This window comes from Tasmannia lanceolata, unplaced genomic scaffold (genome assembly GCF_043159265.1).
Source record: "Tasmannia lanceolata isolate RefF3 unplaced genomic scaffold, GAP_Taslan_0.1 ptg000034l, whole genome shotgun sequence".
Taxonomy (NCBI): Eukaryota; Viridiplantae; Streptophyta; class Magnoliopsida; order Canellales; family Winteraceae; genus Tasmannia; species Tasmannia lanceolata.
Genome location: NW_027518711.1, coordinates 542,278 through 561,673, shown reverse-complemented (window position 1 = coordinate 561,673; position 19,396 = coordinate 542,278). Strand labels below are relative to the sequence as shown.

Here is a 19,396-nt window from a genome sequence, read left to right as displayed (position 1 = left end):
TTTCATTCTGTATAATTAAATCCTTTCATGAAACAGAGGTGTGGACAGGTGAAGCAAGTTGGAGGTCCTCTCATGGTGAGGTCTGTACCATAGTGTGCTCTTAAGTGTACTCTACATAACTAGGGCAGTCCACTTTATAAAAGTATTAAAAGAGATGTGTATCATAGACATGATTGCATGGCTACTTGGTTAAAACCTTATTATGCATGTTGTTTTTTTTTTCTTCTTTTGGGTATTATTCTTACAATACTTTTGTGACTGTAATGTATCTCTATTTATATAGATAAGTTTTACTTAACTCATTTGAACAGACACTATATGCTAATATATCCTGCGAACTGGCATTTCCACCCATTTGTTTTAAAAAAATTTCCTTGTCGACCAATAAAAACTCTGAATAAATGAGATGGGGATGGAAAGCACCGAAACAGATGCATGACAATATCATTTCCCTGCTGTGTTGCATGGATTCCCCTATGCCGTATCCATCTCAACACGTTTATGCGCGAATAGGACATGGATTTGCGTGGAACACATCTGGGTTCTTGCTGTAGCCATTGTCTCTTTTAAAATGTGATTCCTATATATATTTTCCCTTTAAATGTGTTTTCCTCTCAACCTTTGTTTTATAAATGCACAACCCATCCTCATAATAAAAAACCTACCGCCTCAACCCTCCATCCTCGAACATCAACCCCCTTCCACCCTTCTTCGTCTACTCTTGATAAAAACCTCAGTGCCTCAACCCTATACCTTCAATTCTTTCACGAATATATATATATATATATATATATATATATGAGGAAAGTGTTTCTACTCGGTCCCCTAGATAAGCTTATCTACTCCTCCCTTTAAAAAAATACAGTGGGCCCACGCTGTTTGGATGATCCAAAGCATTCATTTGATAGGTCTTAACATAGATAGGGTGTGCCCAAAAAAATCAGCACCAAAGGGTCATCCTAGCCCTTCGTTTTGTTGGGCACACCGTGTCCAAAATGGACGCATATAAACGTGGACGTTTATATGTGTCCATTCTGGGCACCACAAGGCACTACAAAACGAAGGGCTAGGATGACCCTTTGGTGCTGATTTTTTGGGCACACCCTATCTATGTTAAGACCTATCAAATGAATGCTTTGGATCATCCAAACAGCGTGGGCCCACTGTATTTTTTTAAAGGGAGGAGTAGATAAGCTTATCTAGGGGACCGAGTAGAAACACTTTCCTCTCTATATATATATATATATATATATATAGAGAGAGAGAGAGAGAGAGAGAGAGAGAGAAGTGTATCTATTCGATCGCGTAGGTACACTTTTCTCATACAAGTATAGAGAGAGGGGGAGGGGGGGGGAGGAGAGAGAAGTGTATCTATTCGATCGTGTAGGTACACTTTTCTCATACATACATATATATATATATATATATATATATATATATATAGAGAGAGAGAGAGAGAGAGAGAGAGAGAGAGAGAGAGAGAGATCCTACTCCCTGGAGTAGATAACTTATCTACTCCGTGGACTTAAGATACAGTGGGGCCCACATTTTTTGGGTGATAGCATTCATTTGATGGGCCCGCACATAGATAGGGCATGGAGGCAAAAATGGATGGGTATAAGCCTCCACACATCTGTCCATTTTTTGCCTCCACAAATTGAAGGGTTAGGATGCTTCTATGGAGCTGATATTTTGGGCGTATAAGCCTTCACACACATGTCCATTTTTTTGCCTCCACAAATTGAAGGGTTAGGATGATTCTATGGAGCTGATTTTTTTGGGCACACCCTATCTATGTGAGGGCCCATCAAATGAATGCTTTAGATCACCCAAACAATGTGGCCCCCACTTTATTTTAAGCCCACGGAGTAGATAAGTTATCTACTCAGGGGAGTAGGAACTCTTTATATATATATATATATATATATATATATATATATATATATGAGGAAAGTGTCTCTAGTCTCTCCCCTAGATAAGCTTATCTACTCCTCCCTTTAAAAAAACACAGTGGGCCCACGCTGTTTGGATGATCTAAAGCATTCATTTGATAGGTCCTAACATAGATAGGGTGTGCCCAAAAAATCAGCACCAAAGGGTCATCCTAGAACTTCATTTTGTTGGGCACACCGTGTCCATTCTGGGTACCACAAGGCACCACAAAACGAAGTTCTAGGATGACCCTTTGGTGCTGATTTTTTGGGCACACCCTATGTATGTTAGGACCTATCAAATGAATGCTTTGGATCATCCAAACAGCGTGGGCCCACTGTGTTTTTTTAAAGGGAGGAGTAGATAAGCTTATCTAGGGGAGAGACTAGAGACACTTTCCTCTATATATATATATATATATATATATATATATATATATATATATATATATATATATATATATATATATATATATAGAAAACAGTTCCTACACATATGTGTAGATAAGTTATCTACACACTAGCTTAAAATACAGTGGGGGCCACATTATATGGGGGATCCAAACCATTCATTTTAAAGGCCCTCACATAGATAGGGTGTCCACAAAAAATCAGATCCATAGGATCATCCTAACCATTCGAACTTTGGAGGCAAAAAATGGACTAATTTGTAAAGGTTTAAAGACATCCATTTTACCTCCACAAATCGTAGGGTTGGGATGATCCTATGGATCTGATTTTTTGTAGACACCCTATCTATGTGAGGGCCTTTAAAATGGATGGCTTGGATCACTCTAACAATGTGGGCCCCCACTGTATTTTAAGCTAGTGTGTAGAGAACTCTCTACACATATGTGTAGGAACCGTTTTCTCATATATATATATATATATATATATATATATATATATATATATATATATATATATATATATATATATATATAAGAAACCTTTTCCTGATATATATATACAGACACACATACATATACACATAAGAGAAAAGTGTCTCTAGTCGGTCGACTAGAGAACCTTCTCTTGTCCGCCGACCAAAAACATAGTGGGCCCACATTATTTTGATGATCCAAAGCATTCATTTGATGGGCCCTGACATAGATAGGGCGTGCCCAAAAAATCAGCTCCATAGGATCATCCTAACCCTTCGATTTGTGGAGATTAAAAATGGACAGATTTGTGGAGGTTTATACGTGTCCATTTTAACCTCCACAAATCGAAGGGTTAGGCTGATCCCATGGAGATGATTTTTTGGGCACACCCTATCTTTGTCAGGGCCCATCAAATGAATGCTTTGGATCATCCAAACAACGTGGGCCAGTGTGTTTGTAACCTCCACTGTCCATTTTTAACTTGCAAAATCGAAAGGTTAGAATGATCCTATGGAGATGATTTTTTGGGCACACCCTATCTATGTCAGGGCCCATCAAATGAATGCTTTGGATCATCCAAACAATGTGGGCCCACTGTGTTTTTGGTCGGCGGACTAGAGAAGGTTCTCTAGTCGACGGACTAGACAAACTTCTCTCTCTCTCTCTCTCTCTCTATATATATATATATATATATATATATATATATATATATAATTTTTATTTTAGTAAATAAAAATTATCGAATCCACTGATCTTACTTTTTGGGGTTTGTTGGGGTTTGCCGAATCTTTGTCACCTCGAATCCGTGTCAGATCCCAACACGCGTATCCAAATCCATGCAACACAGTTTTCATGTATCTTCTAGTATCATCATGTCACCGTATTGGACACATTGTCTCAATGTTTGATATGGAATATTTTTTCCATGTGTAACTCAAATTATATTCAAGTTTCTCTCATGATTTGACAGTTGAAACTTCCCAATACCATCTAGCAGGAGGATCTTTCTTGCTCCTCTTATAGAGTTTAGCTGTCTATTGTTATGCGTACTAACCCTTAGCAGCAGTCACATGCTACACATAATAACTTTCTCAGAAATTCAAGTAAGTATCTATGCACAGATGTGGTATGATCGTGGCGGGAGCACAGTTTATCGCGAATCTAGCTCAACTGGCTTTACACTGGCAGAAGAGTGTGTATATTAAGTCCCATCTTCTTTTCTTTTGTATGATCTCAATAAAGATGCAGTGCTGATAAATATTTTTTTTGCAGAGTTTTTTCACCTTTCCCCATGGATATTGATCTGGAGATTAGTGATTTGCATAACATAAGTGGCCTAGAAGCAAGCATGGAGAAGCTACAAGACAATCAGCCACCTCCTGAAAAATGTCTGGACCATGAAAATTTTTGCTGGGAGGTGGAATCTTTGGACCTCAGTGAACATTCTGATGATCTGGGTAATCATGGAGAGCAGATAAAATTACAGGACATGACTCCTCCGGATATTGGAAGATCTCATGTTCCTACAGGAGGATACCTAGACACTACAATACCTGCTGGCACTCCTGAGAAATCTGACTTCACTTATGCTTCAGGTTGGCAGCTGAAACCTTTTGAAATAGTAATCTAACTACTAATATTGTGGAATAAAATTTTCTTGTGTCAGGGTGCATATATATATATATATATATATATATATATATATAGAGGAAAGTGAAGCTACACCGCCGGTGTAGCTAACTTAGCTACACCGCCGGCTTAAAATACAATGGGCCCACATTGTTTTGGTGATCCAAACCATTCATTTGATTGGCCCTCACATAGATAGGGTGTCCACCAAAAATCAGCTCCATAGGATCATCCCAACCCTTCAAACTGTGGAGGCAAAAATGGACAAATTTGTGAAGGTTTTTACACGTTCATTTTTGCCTCCACAAATCGTAGGGTTGGGATGATCCTATGGAGCTGATTTTTGGTGGACACCCTATCTATGTGAGGGCCAATCAAATGAATTCTTTGGATCACCAAAACAATGTGGGCCCATTGTATTTTAAGCCGGCAGTGTAGCTTCACTGTCCTCATATATATATATATATATATATATATATATATATATATATATATATATATATATATATATACATATAACAATGCCATGAGTGCCACTCAAAAGTAAGTACATACGTCCAAAACATATAAAATGCAGTTAATCTATTATATATATATATATATATATATATATATATATATATATATATATATATATATTAGATATAGGGATTTGCTAGGGGCCATTGCAGAAGGCATTTCACGCCTGGATTGTTGCATGTGAGAGCAGCCACATCAGATGAATTAAATGAAAATGCAACAGCCCAGCTGCGAAATGCCTTCTGCGATGGTTGCTAGCATATCCACACCCCCCCACCCAACGCACACACACACACACAATATTACAGTTTGAGTGTATTTCTCGGTAAAACTGCTATTAAATTGAATGGTTTGCTATTCAAAGCGTACGATTCTCTTATTTCGATATTCCGATTGAATCCCATTTTACCATATTATGAATGAACTCTGTCTTAAAACACACGAACCTTACCATTTGGTCAAAAAATGATGGCATATAATTTTGTAATTGTCAGTGGTTTTAAAGTTAGTTTTTTTTTTTTTGTGCCGGGGGGGGGTTGAAATTGATTTATGTCCAATGTTTGATTAGTTTCGATGCTCCATGTAGTCCATTTCTTTTTCTTCTCTTTTTCCCCATTTTTGAATGTTATCAGTCAATATTTATTTAGATGCTCTATATGGTTCATTACTCCATACAAATTCATTGAATACTAACCAAATTTTGGAATGTTAGAATATGACTAATGTGGGATATCTGACATTTCCATAATTTAGAAGTATTGTTAAAAATTTAAAATTATGTTTTAAAATCCACTCTGGTCTTACTCTTATGAAGAGACCACAATATTGTCTAATTAAAAGAATTGGGATGGAATACAAGGGGGATGAGACTCATGATGTGTGTATGCCATATATTCCTGTAACCACCACCTCTACTTTTCCTGAATTTATGGTTATTATATATTTTGACTAATTGCAACTAATTGAAGTTATCATATATTTTGACTCTAGTTTGACGACATTTGTTATGATGCAGTGGCTAATATTCCTGAATTTATGGTTATTCCTACTCCGACTATAAAAGAGCAAGAACGGATGCCAAGGAAAAGAAAATGGTCCTTTGATGAGACCACAATATTGTCTAATGAGTAAGTGGTGGTAACATTATAATTATTTTACTCTTCAGTTGTTTTGCAGAGTACTTGTTGTGATCTTGGGTTTTGTATAAATATCAAGGTTTTAAATTTCGGTTTGGGTTCAAGTCGCCATTGAAATGGAAACATTTCAGTTTCGGTTAGAAAATTCTGTAAAAATCCTGTAAAATCACGTAGCCGTATATTAATGATAGAATTTTAAGATGAAACTTCAGGAAATACTTGAATAAGCACGGATACCCACTTAGAAACCATCACATAAGCAATACCATAATAGTTTAATAACATCGAACCCCAACGACATGCGTTGTCACATGTCTGATATCTTGGTATATACCACATTTTGCATGTAATTCATGATATTTTATAGTGCGTGAAGTCTGGTATTTTTCAAAAAGTATTGCAGGGCCCACTTCATATGATCATCCAAACCGTTCATCTGCCGGGCCACAATGTAAATAGGCTCTACCCCCATAGATCGTTTCCATAAGATGATCCCACTACTCCGATTTGTAGAGGGACTGCAGATTATATCAATCTCTATAGATCGGAGAGTTAGGAACATCCCATGGAGATGATCCACAGGATACAACCTATTTACATCGTGGCCTGTCAAATGAACCGTTCGGATCATCCTATAAAGTGGGCCCCACCGAATTTTTTGAAAAATAATGGACTTCACGCCCACACAAAATATAAAAACTCATAATTCATATAAAAATGTATACATAATACATACACCACATTGCGCATGCAATTCATATATATATATAATTATGCCAGATATATTGATTAGTATACCCCTAATGTACGTATGACTTGTATTTCTGTATGCGTTTTCGCTTTTGGTATTATTTCTGTGGGGATGGAAAACGGAAACATTTCTGCAATTTCATGATGGGTTCAGTGGCAATTTAAAACCATGATAAATATTAGAATATAGCAAAATGTAGATTACCTGCAGTATCTCTCTTAGGGTTTTAATCGTAGCTGGAAGTGAAATAAAATGAACTAGCAAGGGAATTACTAAAGAACATATAGGACTTCCCATAACTTCCATAAAAGGTAATCCGCCAACTGAAATATAAGTTAAAGTTCCCTTATATAAAGGAGCAGGAGAAATGCACTAACCAACTGTCCGAAGAACCTTCTTGTTTTATTTTTTTTTTGTTTAATAATTTGACAATAATGTTAAAGATTTTATAAAGAACGAAAAAACGTACAAAAGGAGAAAAATTGCCCCATTACTAACGCTTCCCTTCATAAGCTGGCTAAAGAGTTCGCAATCTCATTAGGAGAGCATTAGCAAAGTTACATTAATGTTAGGTATGACAAACTGTGTTTTCCAACACTAGTCCATTTCATTTGTATCGTAGTACCTGAAATCATGTTATTCTATCTCCTTTTTTACAGGAAATTGAGGCAGGGGTTACATGATGCAAGTGGCTTGGTAAAAAAACGGATGAAAGCTCCTCATACAGCTCTGGATGCCTGTAAATCCTACAGAATCTCTAATCTATGCCAGATTTTTTCAGAGCCTTTGATTCTTTGTGAGTTGGCGATCATTTATGTTGCAGTTGTTTGATGCTCGTCCCATCTCCAAAGTCGCATAATTAATTTTTGTACTTACAATCCATTTTCCTAGCAGGTAGGTCTTTGCTTCTTAAGGCTCTCTTCACGAATGAACATTTCATTGCACCGGCTTGCACCAATTTAGATGATGCAGGATATGAAATACCTAGTACATCTTCAGATCATCAAGCTCTTATTGATCCTTCGACACCAGTGGCATCTTCAGAGGCTCCCACAACTAGCAAGCCAAAAGAAGTGAGATTTGAACAATCAATTGAAAGTGAGGAGGAGCTATCTGCTCTTGATTTTCTGGATATTGAGCTGAATCTAATAAATGAGGTAAAATATATTTATTCAGTTTCTATTGTAAGTCCATACAACTTAAATATGGAGTCGCATTGTCAGTGTTAAGGAATCCAGTGGCATCAATCATGGTCAGAAATTGATTGACGCCAGCTGCCCCTTCTAATCAACAATTCCATACAAATGTAAATAATTTTAAATATCAAATTATTCCCTTGCATAAACTGGGAAATCCCAAAACTTGTAATCTCATACTTCTCTATATATTCAAGCTCTCCCATGAAAAATGGCAGGAGAGAAATTATTCAATCAATATATGATTTCATGGTATCAGAGCCTATAGTTGTGGAATCCTTCTCTTCTTTGTTTCTGCGGTTTTTCACACCAACCAGGTCTTCCCTTCTCATCAACTTATAGATCGAACTTTCTTCATCTCCTTTTCCTCTTGTTTCATTCAACTAGCCACCCGACTTCCCCATACTATCCCACGTGAATCCTATTATCTTTTACTCATTCTACCCTCCCCCTCAATCTCACCTTTAATCTATCCCACAACTATACCTAGCATTACATGGCCCATCTACCTTTAAACTCAAGCACCTCCTCCCTCCGCATGGGGGATGATCCTGTAGCCACATCTCCTCTACTAGTTGCACAATCTCAATAACTCTTTACTCTTCTCAGGCTCCATCATGTGATCGCTCAAGCTTGAGCGCACCAAGTACCTTCTATGAAAATCACGGTTCCTTCTTGTTAGGAGATAAGGATGAGAGGAGAAGAAGAAGAAGAGTGAGGGAGAAGATAGTGAGATTCTCCACTAAGGAGCTCTTCCATGTAATATGATGTATATATAGGCCCAACTAGGGTAACATGAGTACAAAGACTACAATACTCCTCACTAATACATATAATGACTAAACTACCCTCTAACACACTCTTCAACACTCCTCAAGCCGGGATGTATACACTATGGAACTCTAGCTCGGTACGAAGAAAACTACAATACCCATACAAACACCTACAAAACCCATACAACAAAAAAACAATAAGCAATAATCCCGCACACACAGCCAGGTTGGTATAACACGCCCTCTCAAGCTGGTGTGGTGAATAAATAATGTAATGCATAATAATAAAAGACAACGGCCACCATGAGAGTACAATCGTCAAGATCAACGACCCTTAACAATGAACAGCTCCCCCTAAAGCAGCACTACGGTGGGAGCGATCACAATAGGGCCTCCCCATGAATCAAAGCACGACGAACAAATCCGCATACCAATGAGCAATGGAGGTGCTTCGATAGGAAACAACAACGATCCTCGAACAAAATAAGGACACCAAAGGCGCGCACATGAGCAACGATGAAGCACCATGAGAAGATATCCGCTGAACAGAACATCGCCATGAGAAGAACCACCAACTAACCAAGAACGATCAACCAACCAACAAGGCGATATAAAGATCAGCCCATCACAACAACCAACCAACGACAACCACACAACACGTCCCCTGGAAGAAACAACAATAGGGTCGAAAGCAACACTAACGACCGTGTATATAGCCCCAACAACAACAAGGCAGAAAGCAACGCTAACGACAGGGCATATAGCCCCAATAACGACAAGGCCGAGACCAACACTAACAACCGGGCATATAACCCCAATAACGACGGCTGAGAGCAATGCTAACAATCGGGCATATAGCCCCAACGACGACAAGGCCAAAACCAATGCTAACGATTGGGCATATAGCCCCAACAAAGTAGATTGCAACGCAAACCACTATAACCACAACAAAGGCGTAACACTACGCAAAGCAACTACACTCACCATGTAGAAGCAACAACAACATCCACCAATAACGGCGATCAATAGATCAAAAGAGGCGATAAAAAATCAGCCCACCACCACAACCATCATCAACCAACCAACTAACAGACCACAACCAACAAACACCAACCAAACACTAGCCAATCACCAACAACAAGCCAACCAACTCAACTAATGACGATCACAAACCAACCACAAACACAACCAACCAACAATGAACACACACGAACAACAAACCAAACAACTAACCACACCACAACCAACCCCCCAAAACCAACCAACCAACCCTTGTCCACCAACAAACCAACAACCAAACAACAAACTAAAAGACTACCAACAAAGACAACACCACGACAACAAGAAGGCAACACCAAAACCACTAAACAATAACAAGACCACACCAAGACAACACTAAGAAAAGATAACTACAACAACTACATACTAACACAACTACATGATAACACTCCCCCTCAAGTTGAAGGCCGAATGCCTTCAACTTGCAACGAGAAAAAAAAACTTTCAAGGCACGTCACCTCTCTTAAACATTTTATTAAACACTTAGTGTGCACCTTTGACATCAATATAAGACATGGAAAACTATGAAAAGAACAAGACAACAAAACAAGGACGCAACACACTCCATCCATGGAACTACATGAGGGCTACACCACTTCCGCTCAAGTTGAGGCTGAAGGCCTTCAACTTGCAATGAAAACACGACCTTCAACACACAATATCCCTCGTGGACATTTTAACAGACACTTGGCGTGCACCTTTGAGATCAACACAAACGACTTAAGAAACAACGGATATAGAGGGATAGAACAAGAATTGGGATGGAGTACAAGGGGGATGAGACTCAAAATATGAAAAAAAAGAAAGGATTTAAATTATAAAGAAAGAAATGATGGGGAACTAGAATGACCCCAACAAGAGGGGATTGATAAAAAACCAAAACAAAAAGATAGATTGGAGTGGGCGGCTAGAGTTAGGTTTGAGGAAAAAATCCACAAAGAAAGGGGTTCATCTAGTCTCGTCGCATCTGCAGATGGTGTGATTGGGGTGTCCCGTCTCGCGTCTTGTCTCGTCGCGTCTTCAGGATCATTCTCTCATTTACGGCAACAGAGAGAGAAACACAAGAGAGAGAGAGATGGGAGAACTCTTCTTCTTTTCCTTTCCCTTAGGATCTTAGCTTTGATATCATGTTAGAAGATAAGGATGAGAGGAGAAGAAGAAGAGTGAGGGAGAAGATGGTGAGATTCTCCACTAAGAAGCTCTCCCATGTAATATGATGTATATATAGGCCCAACTAGGGCAACATGAGTACAAAGACTACAATACTCCTCACTAATACATATAATGACTAAACTACCCTCTAACACACTCTTCAACACTTCCAATCCTTAGGGTTCATTATCTCCTTGGATTTGTCATCGGGGACTCCATCATTTTTTTGAACAGTTCATTGGAGACTCCATTAGAGACTCTTTATCATTTTTTTGAACAGTTCATTGGAGACTCCATTAGCCCCCTGATACTACTACCATTAGGGGTGCAACTTGGGTCGGGTCGGGTTGGGATTTTGCTAAAAAATGCATAGGTATTAACCCAAACCCAACCCAATTTTAAGGTAAAACCTCGACCTGAATTCCAAAAAATCAACCCAATTTGCACCCCTAACTACCATCTTCTTGTGATAGTGCTACTCTTTCTTTTTTTTTTTTTTTGGGGGGGGGGGGGCCGCGGCGCGCGTAGGTAAGTCGGGTATGGTACTCCTGCTGTCAACCCTGTATATCACACATGGGTTCATCAGGATCAATTGATCATCAACTGGATTATATCATCTCTCTCTGGAGCATGGTTTTAAATTTCGGCCGAAATATTTCATTTCGGCCGTGACCGAAACGAAATTTACATGAAGTCATTTCTTTACAAGATTTCAACGAAAATTTCGGTTTCACCGAAATTTCGCCGAAATGTCACTGAAATTTCAGTTGAAATTTTGGTTTTAGCCTTTTTTATAAAATTTCCACCGAAATTTTAAATAGATCTACCGAAATTTTAAAAAAGTCCACGAAATGTTATAATTCCCATTGAAATTTATGAAATATTCACCAAAATAGCCAAAATTTCCACCGAAATTTTAGACATTTCGGTCACAATGAAAAAAAAAAACGAAATCATAATCATATTTTTACATGATTTCGGCCGAAATTTCGGCCCGAAACCGAAATTTAAAACCTTGCTCTGGAGGACCATTATGACATGTAGTCGGCCTCTCGTCTTCATAAGCAGTTTGGTAAACATTGGCAAGGTTTTAAATTTTGGTTTCGGAATGCGTTGAAATTTCAGCCAAAATTTCGAAATTTCATTGAAATCTATCGAAATCAATTTACTTTATATTTTATCCCGTACAAAATTTCAGTAATTTCAGCTGAAATTTTGGGATAATATTAAATAATAATTAAAACACAGCTTTTTTTGGAGTTATCCCTTAAATTTCCGCCCGAAATTTCGGGGAAAACAAAATTTCGATCGAAATTTGTTAACTTTTCGATTTAACCCAATTTCGATTTCGGTCAATTTCGATTTCAGTCTCGACTGAAATTCTGAAATTTCGGACTTCGGTCAAAATTTAAAACCTTGGACATTGGAAAAGCTCTACGCGCCCTCTCAAATTCATATCATACATCTCTGTCGTCAACTCAACACCTTTTAAAGGGCACTTGCTCTGAGTGACCATCTTCACAATGCCAAATCTCTGGTTGATAACCTTGCATTTTGTAGTTATCCCATTGCTGAGCCCGATTTAGTTGTTAGCATCCTCGTCGGGCTTAGAGAAGAATATAAAACGTTGGTAATCACCCTCAATGCCAGATTTGAATCACTTCCTCTTGATGACCTCCATGGCATTCTCTACAACCATGATGTGTGCATGCAAATGCAATTAATGACTCTCTCTTCCTCTTGATGACCTCCATGGCATTCTCTACAACCATGATGTGTGCAACTGCATGCAAATGCAATTAATGACTCTCTCTGACATTGCCTTGCTAGAAGAAAAGTGTGCGTCTATTATGGCCACTCGAATCGGTGCTGCCCATGCGGATATCACCCTTGATCTGAACTCGAGGTCGAGTTCTTTTCAAGAAGGGGTGTATGATGCAAGTGCATCTTGACGGATCATGAAGATCAATGGCCAATATTGTCAGATCTTTGATTGGGCTATCCATGACCTCATATCATCAATCCGACGATCCATATCGTCAATCAATCCCGACATAATGTTGGATCATGTTTTTTAGAGGTAGATCACCCTGAGATCATAATTATCAGACAACGTCCAAATCAACGGCACAAGTTGATTACTACGCTTCAAGAGTCCTAAATTAGTTTATTTTCTTTATTCGTTATTTTTGTATTTTTAGTTTGCCAAATTTTAGAGATTGACTTGGACGAAATTAAGATTGAGTTGGAAAAAGTGTTTTTAGGATTTGTAGGAATTGTAGAGAGATTTTAGGGAAGTTAGAGATATTTTAGTCTTTTGATTTCTATCGTCTAGTAGTAGGATTCCTTTGCAAAGTCTATAAATAGACTTCATTGTAACTAGTTTTTTACATCTTTTGATTAATAAAATCTATAATTTTGGTCTCTCGATTTGTCCTTCAGAATTGTCCCGCCATTGAAGTCTCGCTGGTCGCCGGAAAATCAAGCCACCCGCTACTTATTTTGGCCGGGTTTCGAAGGAGCTGCTTATCACCATTGATGGAGGTAAGCCTCCTTTCTCCGTGTTTTGTTTGATCTCAAAACCAGCCCTTTTCCCTTTGTTTCTAGTGAAATCAGTCCCTAAAATCCCTCCCTTTTTGTCGTCTAACCAGCTACCCCTTTAAACTCAGCCTGTCTGTCTTTCGCATTAAAATTCAGCCACCCTAAATTGCCTAATGCAACCCTTTCCGTTAGACGCCACCTACAACTATCTCTCCCTTAAAATTTCAATCAATTAACAGTCCCTTAAATACCATACCTATTCTATTTACTCCATCAACACCTCACAGCCCATCTATTGAGCCTTTATTTTCAATAGCTCATAGCCCCATTAAATAGATTGCATCTTCTCTTGAAACCCCATAACGATACCCTTTAACCGATTACACTTTCACCTCCTATTATTTCTTGAACCCACCTTTCTTGATTCATTAACTACCAACACGCAAATTCTTTAAAAACACCAAGATTCCCTTCGTCAAAACCGGCCCCTTCTTGCCCATACTCAATTCACCCGTCTTTAATTTCGTAAATACTTTATTCTTGAAAACAATTCAAGAACTCCCTTCTTTCTTTCTTTAACAACCTTCAACCACTGTCAACCCACGAACCACCTTTTACCTTCAACCAAATATCCCTTCGGATTCCCTCTAGAACAACCTACCCTTCAATTAATAATTTCCATTAGTTTCATTTACCTGTTAATCCCTTTGAAGTGTCTCTTTCTACCCTTTAGTAGCCATTTTCCTTAGCATTTCTTTCCCTTGACCCCTAAAACTTCTGCTGTCCCTATCTGCCCCTGCGTCAGAAAGCTATGTAATGGATGTCCTTAACATGACCGAGATGGTCATTCATGAAATGGAAATTAGTTACCTAATCTCAGGCCCTCCCTAACTGTTCCCTCTTTAGTATGATTCTGTCCTGTAAACTGGCTTCATGCTGCATGTGTTGAAACACTAAATTTAGAATTCCAGTCTTCAGTGGGACCCTCAATCACCAAGGACACCTTTTGCCTTTGTTCTCCTACCTAATCAGCTTTAGAGAATCGTCCTCTATCACATATTGACCTGGGAATTGGGTTATAAGAACTCTAATGGCGAAGGCTATGCCTTCATAAATTCATTTATGCTCTAAGGACCACAGAATGCTTATCTCACCCTTCCTATGTAGTCTCTAATCACTCCGCCAATGCTGCCGGTCCAATGTTACCTAAAAAGCAGAGTAAATTAACTAAGCGTGGAAAAGATTAGCAACTTATATCTTTTCAAAGATACTTAAGTTTTTTATTGTGAGAAAGTCTGATGATAGACAGAACAATATATAAATTTTATATTCATCCTTGCTTATTATATAAATATCTATCTTCTTCCCTACTCCTTCATGATTAGGCTAATTTTTCTGATAGTACCAAAACATTGTTTCTCTATGCAGGAGGTTAGTTCTAATGAAGGCTCTCACGACCAAAGTAAGTCCTACCAGCTTTTATTTTTTTCTGCCTTTCTTTTTCGGGGGTCCACGTTTATTAATTTTTGTTGTGTTAGAATGGTTGGTTTTTTTTTTCCATGAAATATTCTCATCTAGTCTCATATTGTATCTCAGATAGATGGTCGACTAGAACCAGGTAAGGTGGATGGAGCTTCTTCCGGTTTTTCTGTTTAATGATGGGTCCAAATTCTTCTCATTATGCTCATAGTCATCTCCCACGGGACTGTGAATTTGCAGGGCAGTGGCAAACTATCTGCATAACAACTTCATAGGTGGGAAGGAACAAAAACAGAAGGGAATGCTAAGTTTGACCAGAGTTCTGGAAGGGAATACCAGAACAAAATGTGCTAGGCTGTTCTACGAAACACTGGTATGCTTGCTCACTGTCTCACCATCAATAAATGTTTGTGACTGGAAATTTTTGAAATTCTTATTATAGCGTAGTTGGTATTCAGATTAACTGCTAAAGTGGGTTTCTAATTAAAGTCATGCATGTTTCAGAACTTCTCTACTTAAATAGGGAGAATTATAAGTCTAGAATTACTTGGGAAAACTACAATCTAAAGAGATAGTTATGTTACTTGGGAAAACTACAATCTAGAATTACTTGAAAGACTTGGCCTTTTCACAGATTCACTTGTATTGGAGCTTCTTTAATTGTATGGAATGCATCTTGACACAGGAATTGAAAGAAGACGCTAGTTATGTTTTATGTTGATAATATTTACTCATTATTTATGCATTTGATATGTCTCATGATATATGCAATTGATATATTTCAACATGTTTGCAGTCTGACATGTAATCTTGTTGGGAAAATTTTGTGAAACAAATATAGAACCCATGGAATTACATAAGTTGTGAAAATTGTTGATTTACTCAACTGTTAATAAGTGAAAAATAATCAGGTCAAGTGGTAGGCAGTGGCTACTTCCTGTGTATTCGGTGAGTATGGTATTTGGCAAGGTTGTAAATTTTAGTTTCAGTGTCGGTTTCGGTCGGAACAGAAACGGAAACATTTCGGTTTCAGTGGAAATCTTGTAAAATCACGGAAACATATGGAAACATATACAAATGATGAAATTTTTTAATCATTAAAAAAACATATGCAAATGATGAAATTTTAAGATGGAACTTTGGGAAACGCTAGAATAAGCAAAAATACATACTTAGAAACCATCACAAAAGCAACAAAACCTTCCATAATGGCTTAATCACATCAAACATCAAGTGACATGTGTTCTTGCGCATGGGTAGAACAATAAAGTCAATAGAAGTATAAGAAAATACAATGACCAATCTTCCCTGACGCAGCCCGGAGCCTACGAGGATGGCCAAGATTCTTTGGTCTCTGCACTCCGTAGTCTAACCAAAAACTCTTTTTTTTTGAAAGGGCAAATAGATAATATAATAAGAAACGGACAAAAGTCCCAAGAAAATACAAGATAAAAATAAACATAAACTGTACAGTGATAAAAAAAACCGGAATCTCAAGCGGGGAGATAGTCAAACTGTTCTAATCTCTCCCTATAGACTCCATCTTTGGCTCGAACCTCCGTCTCATTTGCATTCGAGATCCCAATGGGACCTAAGAATGCCCATACAACCCTCCCTTGATCATCTCTTAATACCCCTCCAATACCAAATGGTCCAGGATTCCCCATACTAGATGCATCAAAGTTAAATTTCAAAAACCATGTGCAAGTGGTTCCCATACTTGATCCACCTTCGGACTTCCCCTATCTCCATTGCATATCATCAGCCAACCATGCCACAAATCAAAGGCTAATACAAAAGCAAAGCTGGGGGTGAGTCTCACCTAGGAGATGATGAGCTCAACAACTTTGTTGAAAAGGAAAGAGGGCCTCCTGGAGTATCCTTTGAAGACCCTAGCATTTCTTTCCTTCCAGCACCCATATTATAGCTAGAAAGGAAATACTCCACAAAATTTCACCCTTACCTTTCCATAGACACCACTCCCAATGTTCAAATAGTTCTGATAGCTTTGCCCGGAAAACCCATGGTACACCAAATCTAGATACCAACATGTTCCATACCTCTCTTGCTACCTTGCAATGCAGGAGCAAGTGATCCACCGATTCCTCCTCCTCTATGCAAAGGGCGCAGTGATAAACAATTATAATATTCCTCTTTCGTAGGAAATCCACTGCCTGAATTCTCTCCATAATAGCCGTCCATGCAAAGGCTTGCACCTTGGGTGGTGCTTGTATGCTCCATACCTTGGCTACTTTGAAAGATACAGCATGAGGCACTAGGTGATGATTGAAGGATTTAATAGAGAAGTCCATCCCGAGTCCCAGATCCAAATTCTTTTATCCGAGCTAGAACGATTGATGTAGATCTTTTCCAATAAAACCAACAACCTGTTCATTAACTCAAGCTCTATGTCAAAAAAGTCCCTTCTAAACATCAGTGCCTAAACCACCCCATTCTCACTGCGAGTAAAGCAATCCCTGACCACAACATCTTTAGGTGTTGCAACCACAAACAAATCTGGAAATATATCCGACAACGGTCTAGAGTCACACCATGGATCCAACCAGAATCTAACACGATCCCTTTTGTATACCCTGAATCTTACGCCTTTACCAAATTTCGATTTAAATTTTATCATATCCCGCAATATAGTGGCACTTTTCTTTTTTATAATTGTCAATCGATTCCCATCTACCTGTCGCAAAACCATACTTACTTTCAATCACTTTCACCCAAAGCTGAGAGCCTTCTTTCCCAAATCTCCATAGCCACTTTCCCAATAAAGCTTGATTTGTCTTCTAGATTCTGTGAATACCTAGACCACCCACCTTGATGTGCTTACCACCCATAGGAATCTCCTTTGGATTTTTTTCAATCTTAGCGCCACATTGACATGACATTTGACCAATGGAAGTTTGTAGATTGGGATATTAACTAAAACAGCTTTGATCAGGGTGATTCTACTTCCTTTAGAGACAAGATTTCTCTTCCAAGTGTCTAACCTCCTCTCTACTCTTTCAACAATATGTTCCCAACTTTCCTTTTTAGGTTTACCCGCTCCAAGGGGGAGGCCAAGGTAAGAAGAGGGGAAAGAGTCAACCGGGCAACCCAAAATGCCTTTCAAACCCAAAACTTCTTCTTGATTCATTTTAATCCCGGGTACCTTTGATTTATAAAAATTTGATCTTTGACCGGTAATCGCCTCATAACATCGAAGAGTGGCTTTGAGATTTGCAATCTTGAAAATCTCATGAGAGCTAAATAAAAGTGTGTCGTCACTCAATAAAATAATCTCAATCATAAAGTAAGCATAAAGAAAAGAGAAGGGATAGAGAGAAGTGCTCCAAGAAGTAGAAGACGATTGCACACAAGATTTATAGTGGTACGGCCTTAAACCCAAGACCTACTCTACTCTTCTCAAGTTTGGTTCCTTGAGGCAATCCACTATACGATCTTCCTTTCTTACCGGACTGGATCAATGAACCCTCTTACAATGCGATTCACCTCTTTTAGCGGGCCGAATCGGAGACCCTCTATAAAACACTTGATTCTCCTCTCTTAACGGGCCGATTCGAAGACCCTCTCTCTACAAGCTTGATTCTCCTTTCTTATCGGGCCGAATCGTAGACCTTCTCTTTACAATGGTTGAAGGAAGGAAGATTGAGCACACTTCTTTAGCCTCTTTGTAGGCTTGATTTACACAAATAAAGCTCACTACAAAACTCTCAAAGAAAATTACAAGTAAAGCTTAATCCACTCTCAAAAGGGTTTAATCAAGATCAAGACACAAATGAGGTTGAGAGAGTGATTTCCTTATTAGAGTGTGATAAAAACCCTTATTAATGCTCAAGGAATATTTGGTGAGTCATTAAGAGTCTCCATGAGGACTCGCAACTCATATATATAGTGGAGTATGAAATATAGACTTTTTAGACTCCCCAACGGTCATTACGAAATTGTCGCACGGAATTCCGTAGTGGCCGTTGCCACTTTTATTTTTTCAAACAGAACATTTCATGGAATTCCGAGAAAATTCTCGGAATTCTAAGAAAGGCATTTTCAGCAGATTTTCCCGATTTGTAAATTTCATAACTCGTTTCTTGTCGGATTTTGACGCTCTTATACTTGATTTGAATGGAAATGATGAGATCTTTCTGTTAAAAATATTTGCATATATTTTGGACCTGTTATGATAGGATTTATGTGCTGGATCCATTTTCAAGTGCTAATTTCATGTCTTTCCATTTTGAAACTTAACTTAGCACTTGGGCTTTGGGGTCATTTGGTTTTGGGTCACTTTTGAAAACGTTTTGGGGTATTTTTTAGTGTGCCTTGATCAAGAAAAA

General features: G+C 38.4%; 1 protein-coding gene across 4 annotated transcripts in view; it reads left to right on the top strand.

The window, feature by feature from the left end:
• Positions 1 to 19,396, top strand: part of LOC143859585 (sister chromatid cohesion 1 protein 2-like) — a 57,238-nt gene that overhangs the window by 11,196 nt on the left and 26,646 nt on the right. For 2 of the 4 annotated variants that reach the window (XM_077370242.1, XM_077370240.1), the window contains exons 4-13: positions 37 to 80; positions 3,937 to 4,007; positions 4,088 to 4,410; positions 5,979 to 6,090; positions 7,510 to 7,646; positions 7,742 to 8,007; positions 13,473 to 13,574; positions 15,000 to 15,033; positions 15,168 to 15,189; positions 15,291 to 15,423. In XM_077370242.1, coding sequence (XP_077226357.1) covers positions 37 to 80; positions 3,937 to 4,007; positions 4,088 to 4,410; positions 5,979 to 6,090; positions 7,510 to 7,646; positions 7,742 to 8,007; positions 13,473 to 13,574; positions 15,000 to 15,033; positions 15,168 to 15,189; positions 15,291 to 15,423 — 1,244 coding nt within the window. The remainder of the gene's footprint in view (positions 1 to 36; positions 81 to 3,936; positions 4,008 to 4,087; positions 4,411 to 5,978; positions 6,091 to 7,509; positions 7,647 to 7,741; positions 8,008 to 13,472; positions 13,575 to 14,999; positions 15,034 to 15,167; positions 15,190 to 15,290; positions 15,424 to 19,396) is intronic. The other 2 variants (XM_077370241.1, XM_077370243.1) reach the window with 2 other exon arrangements.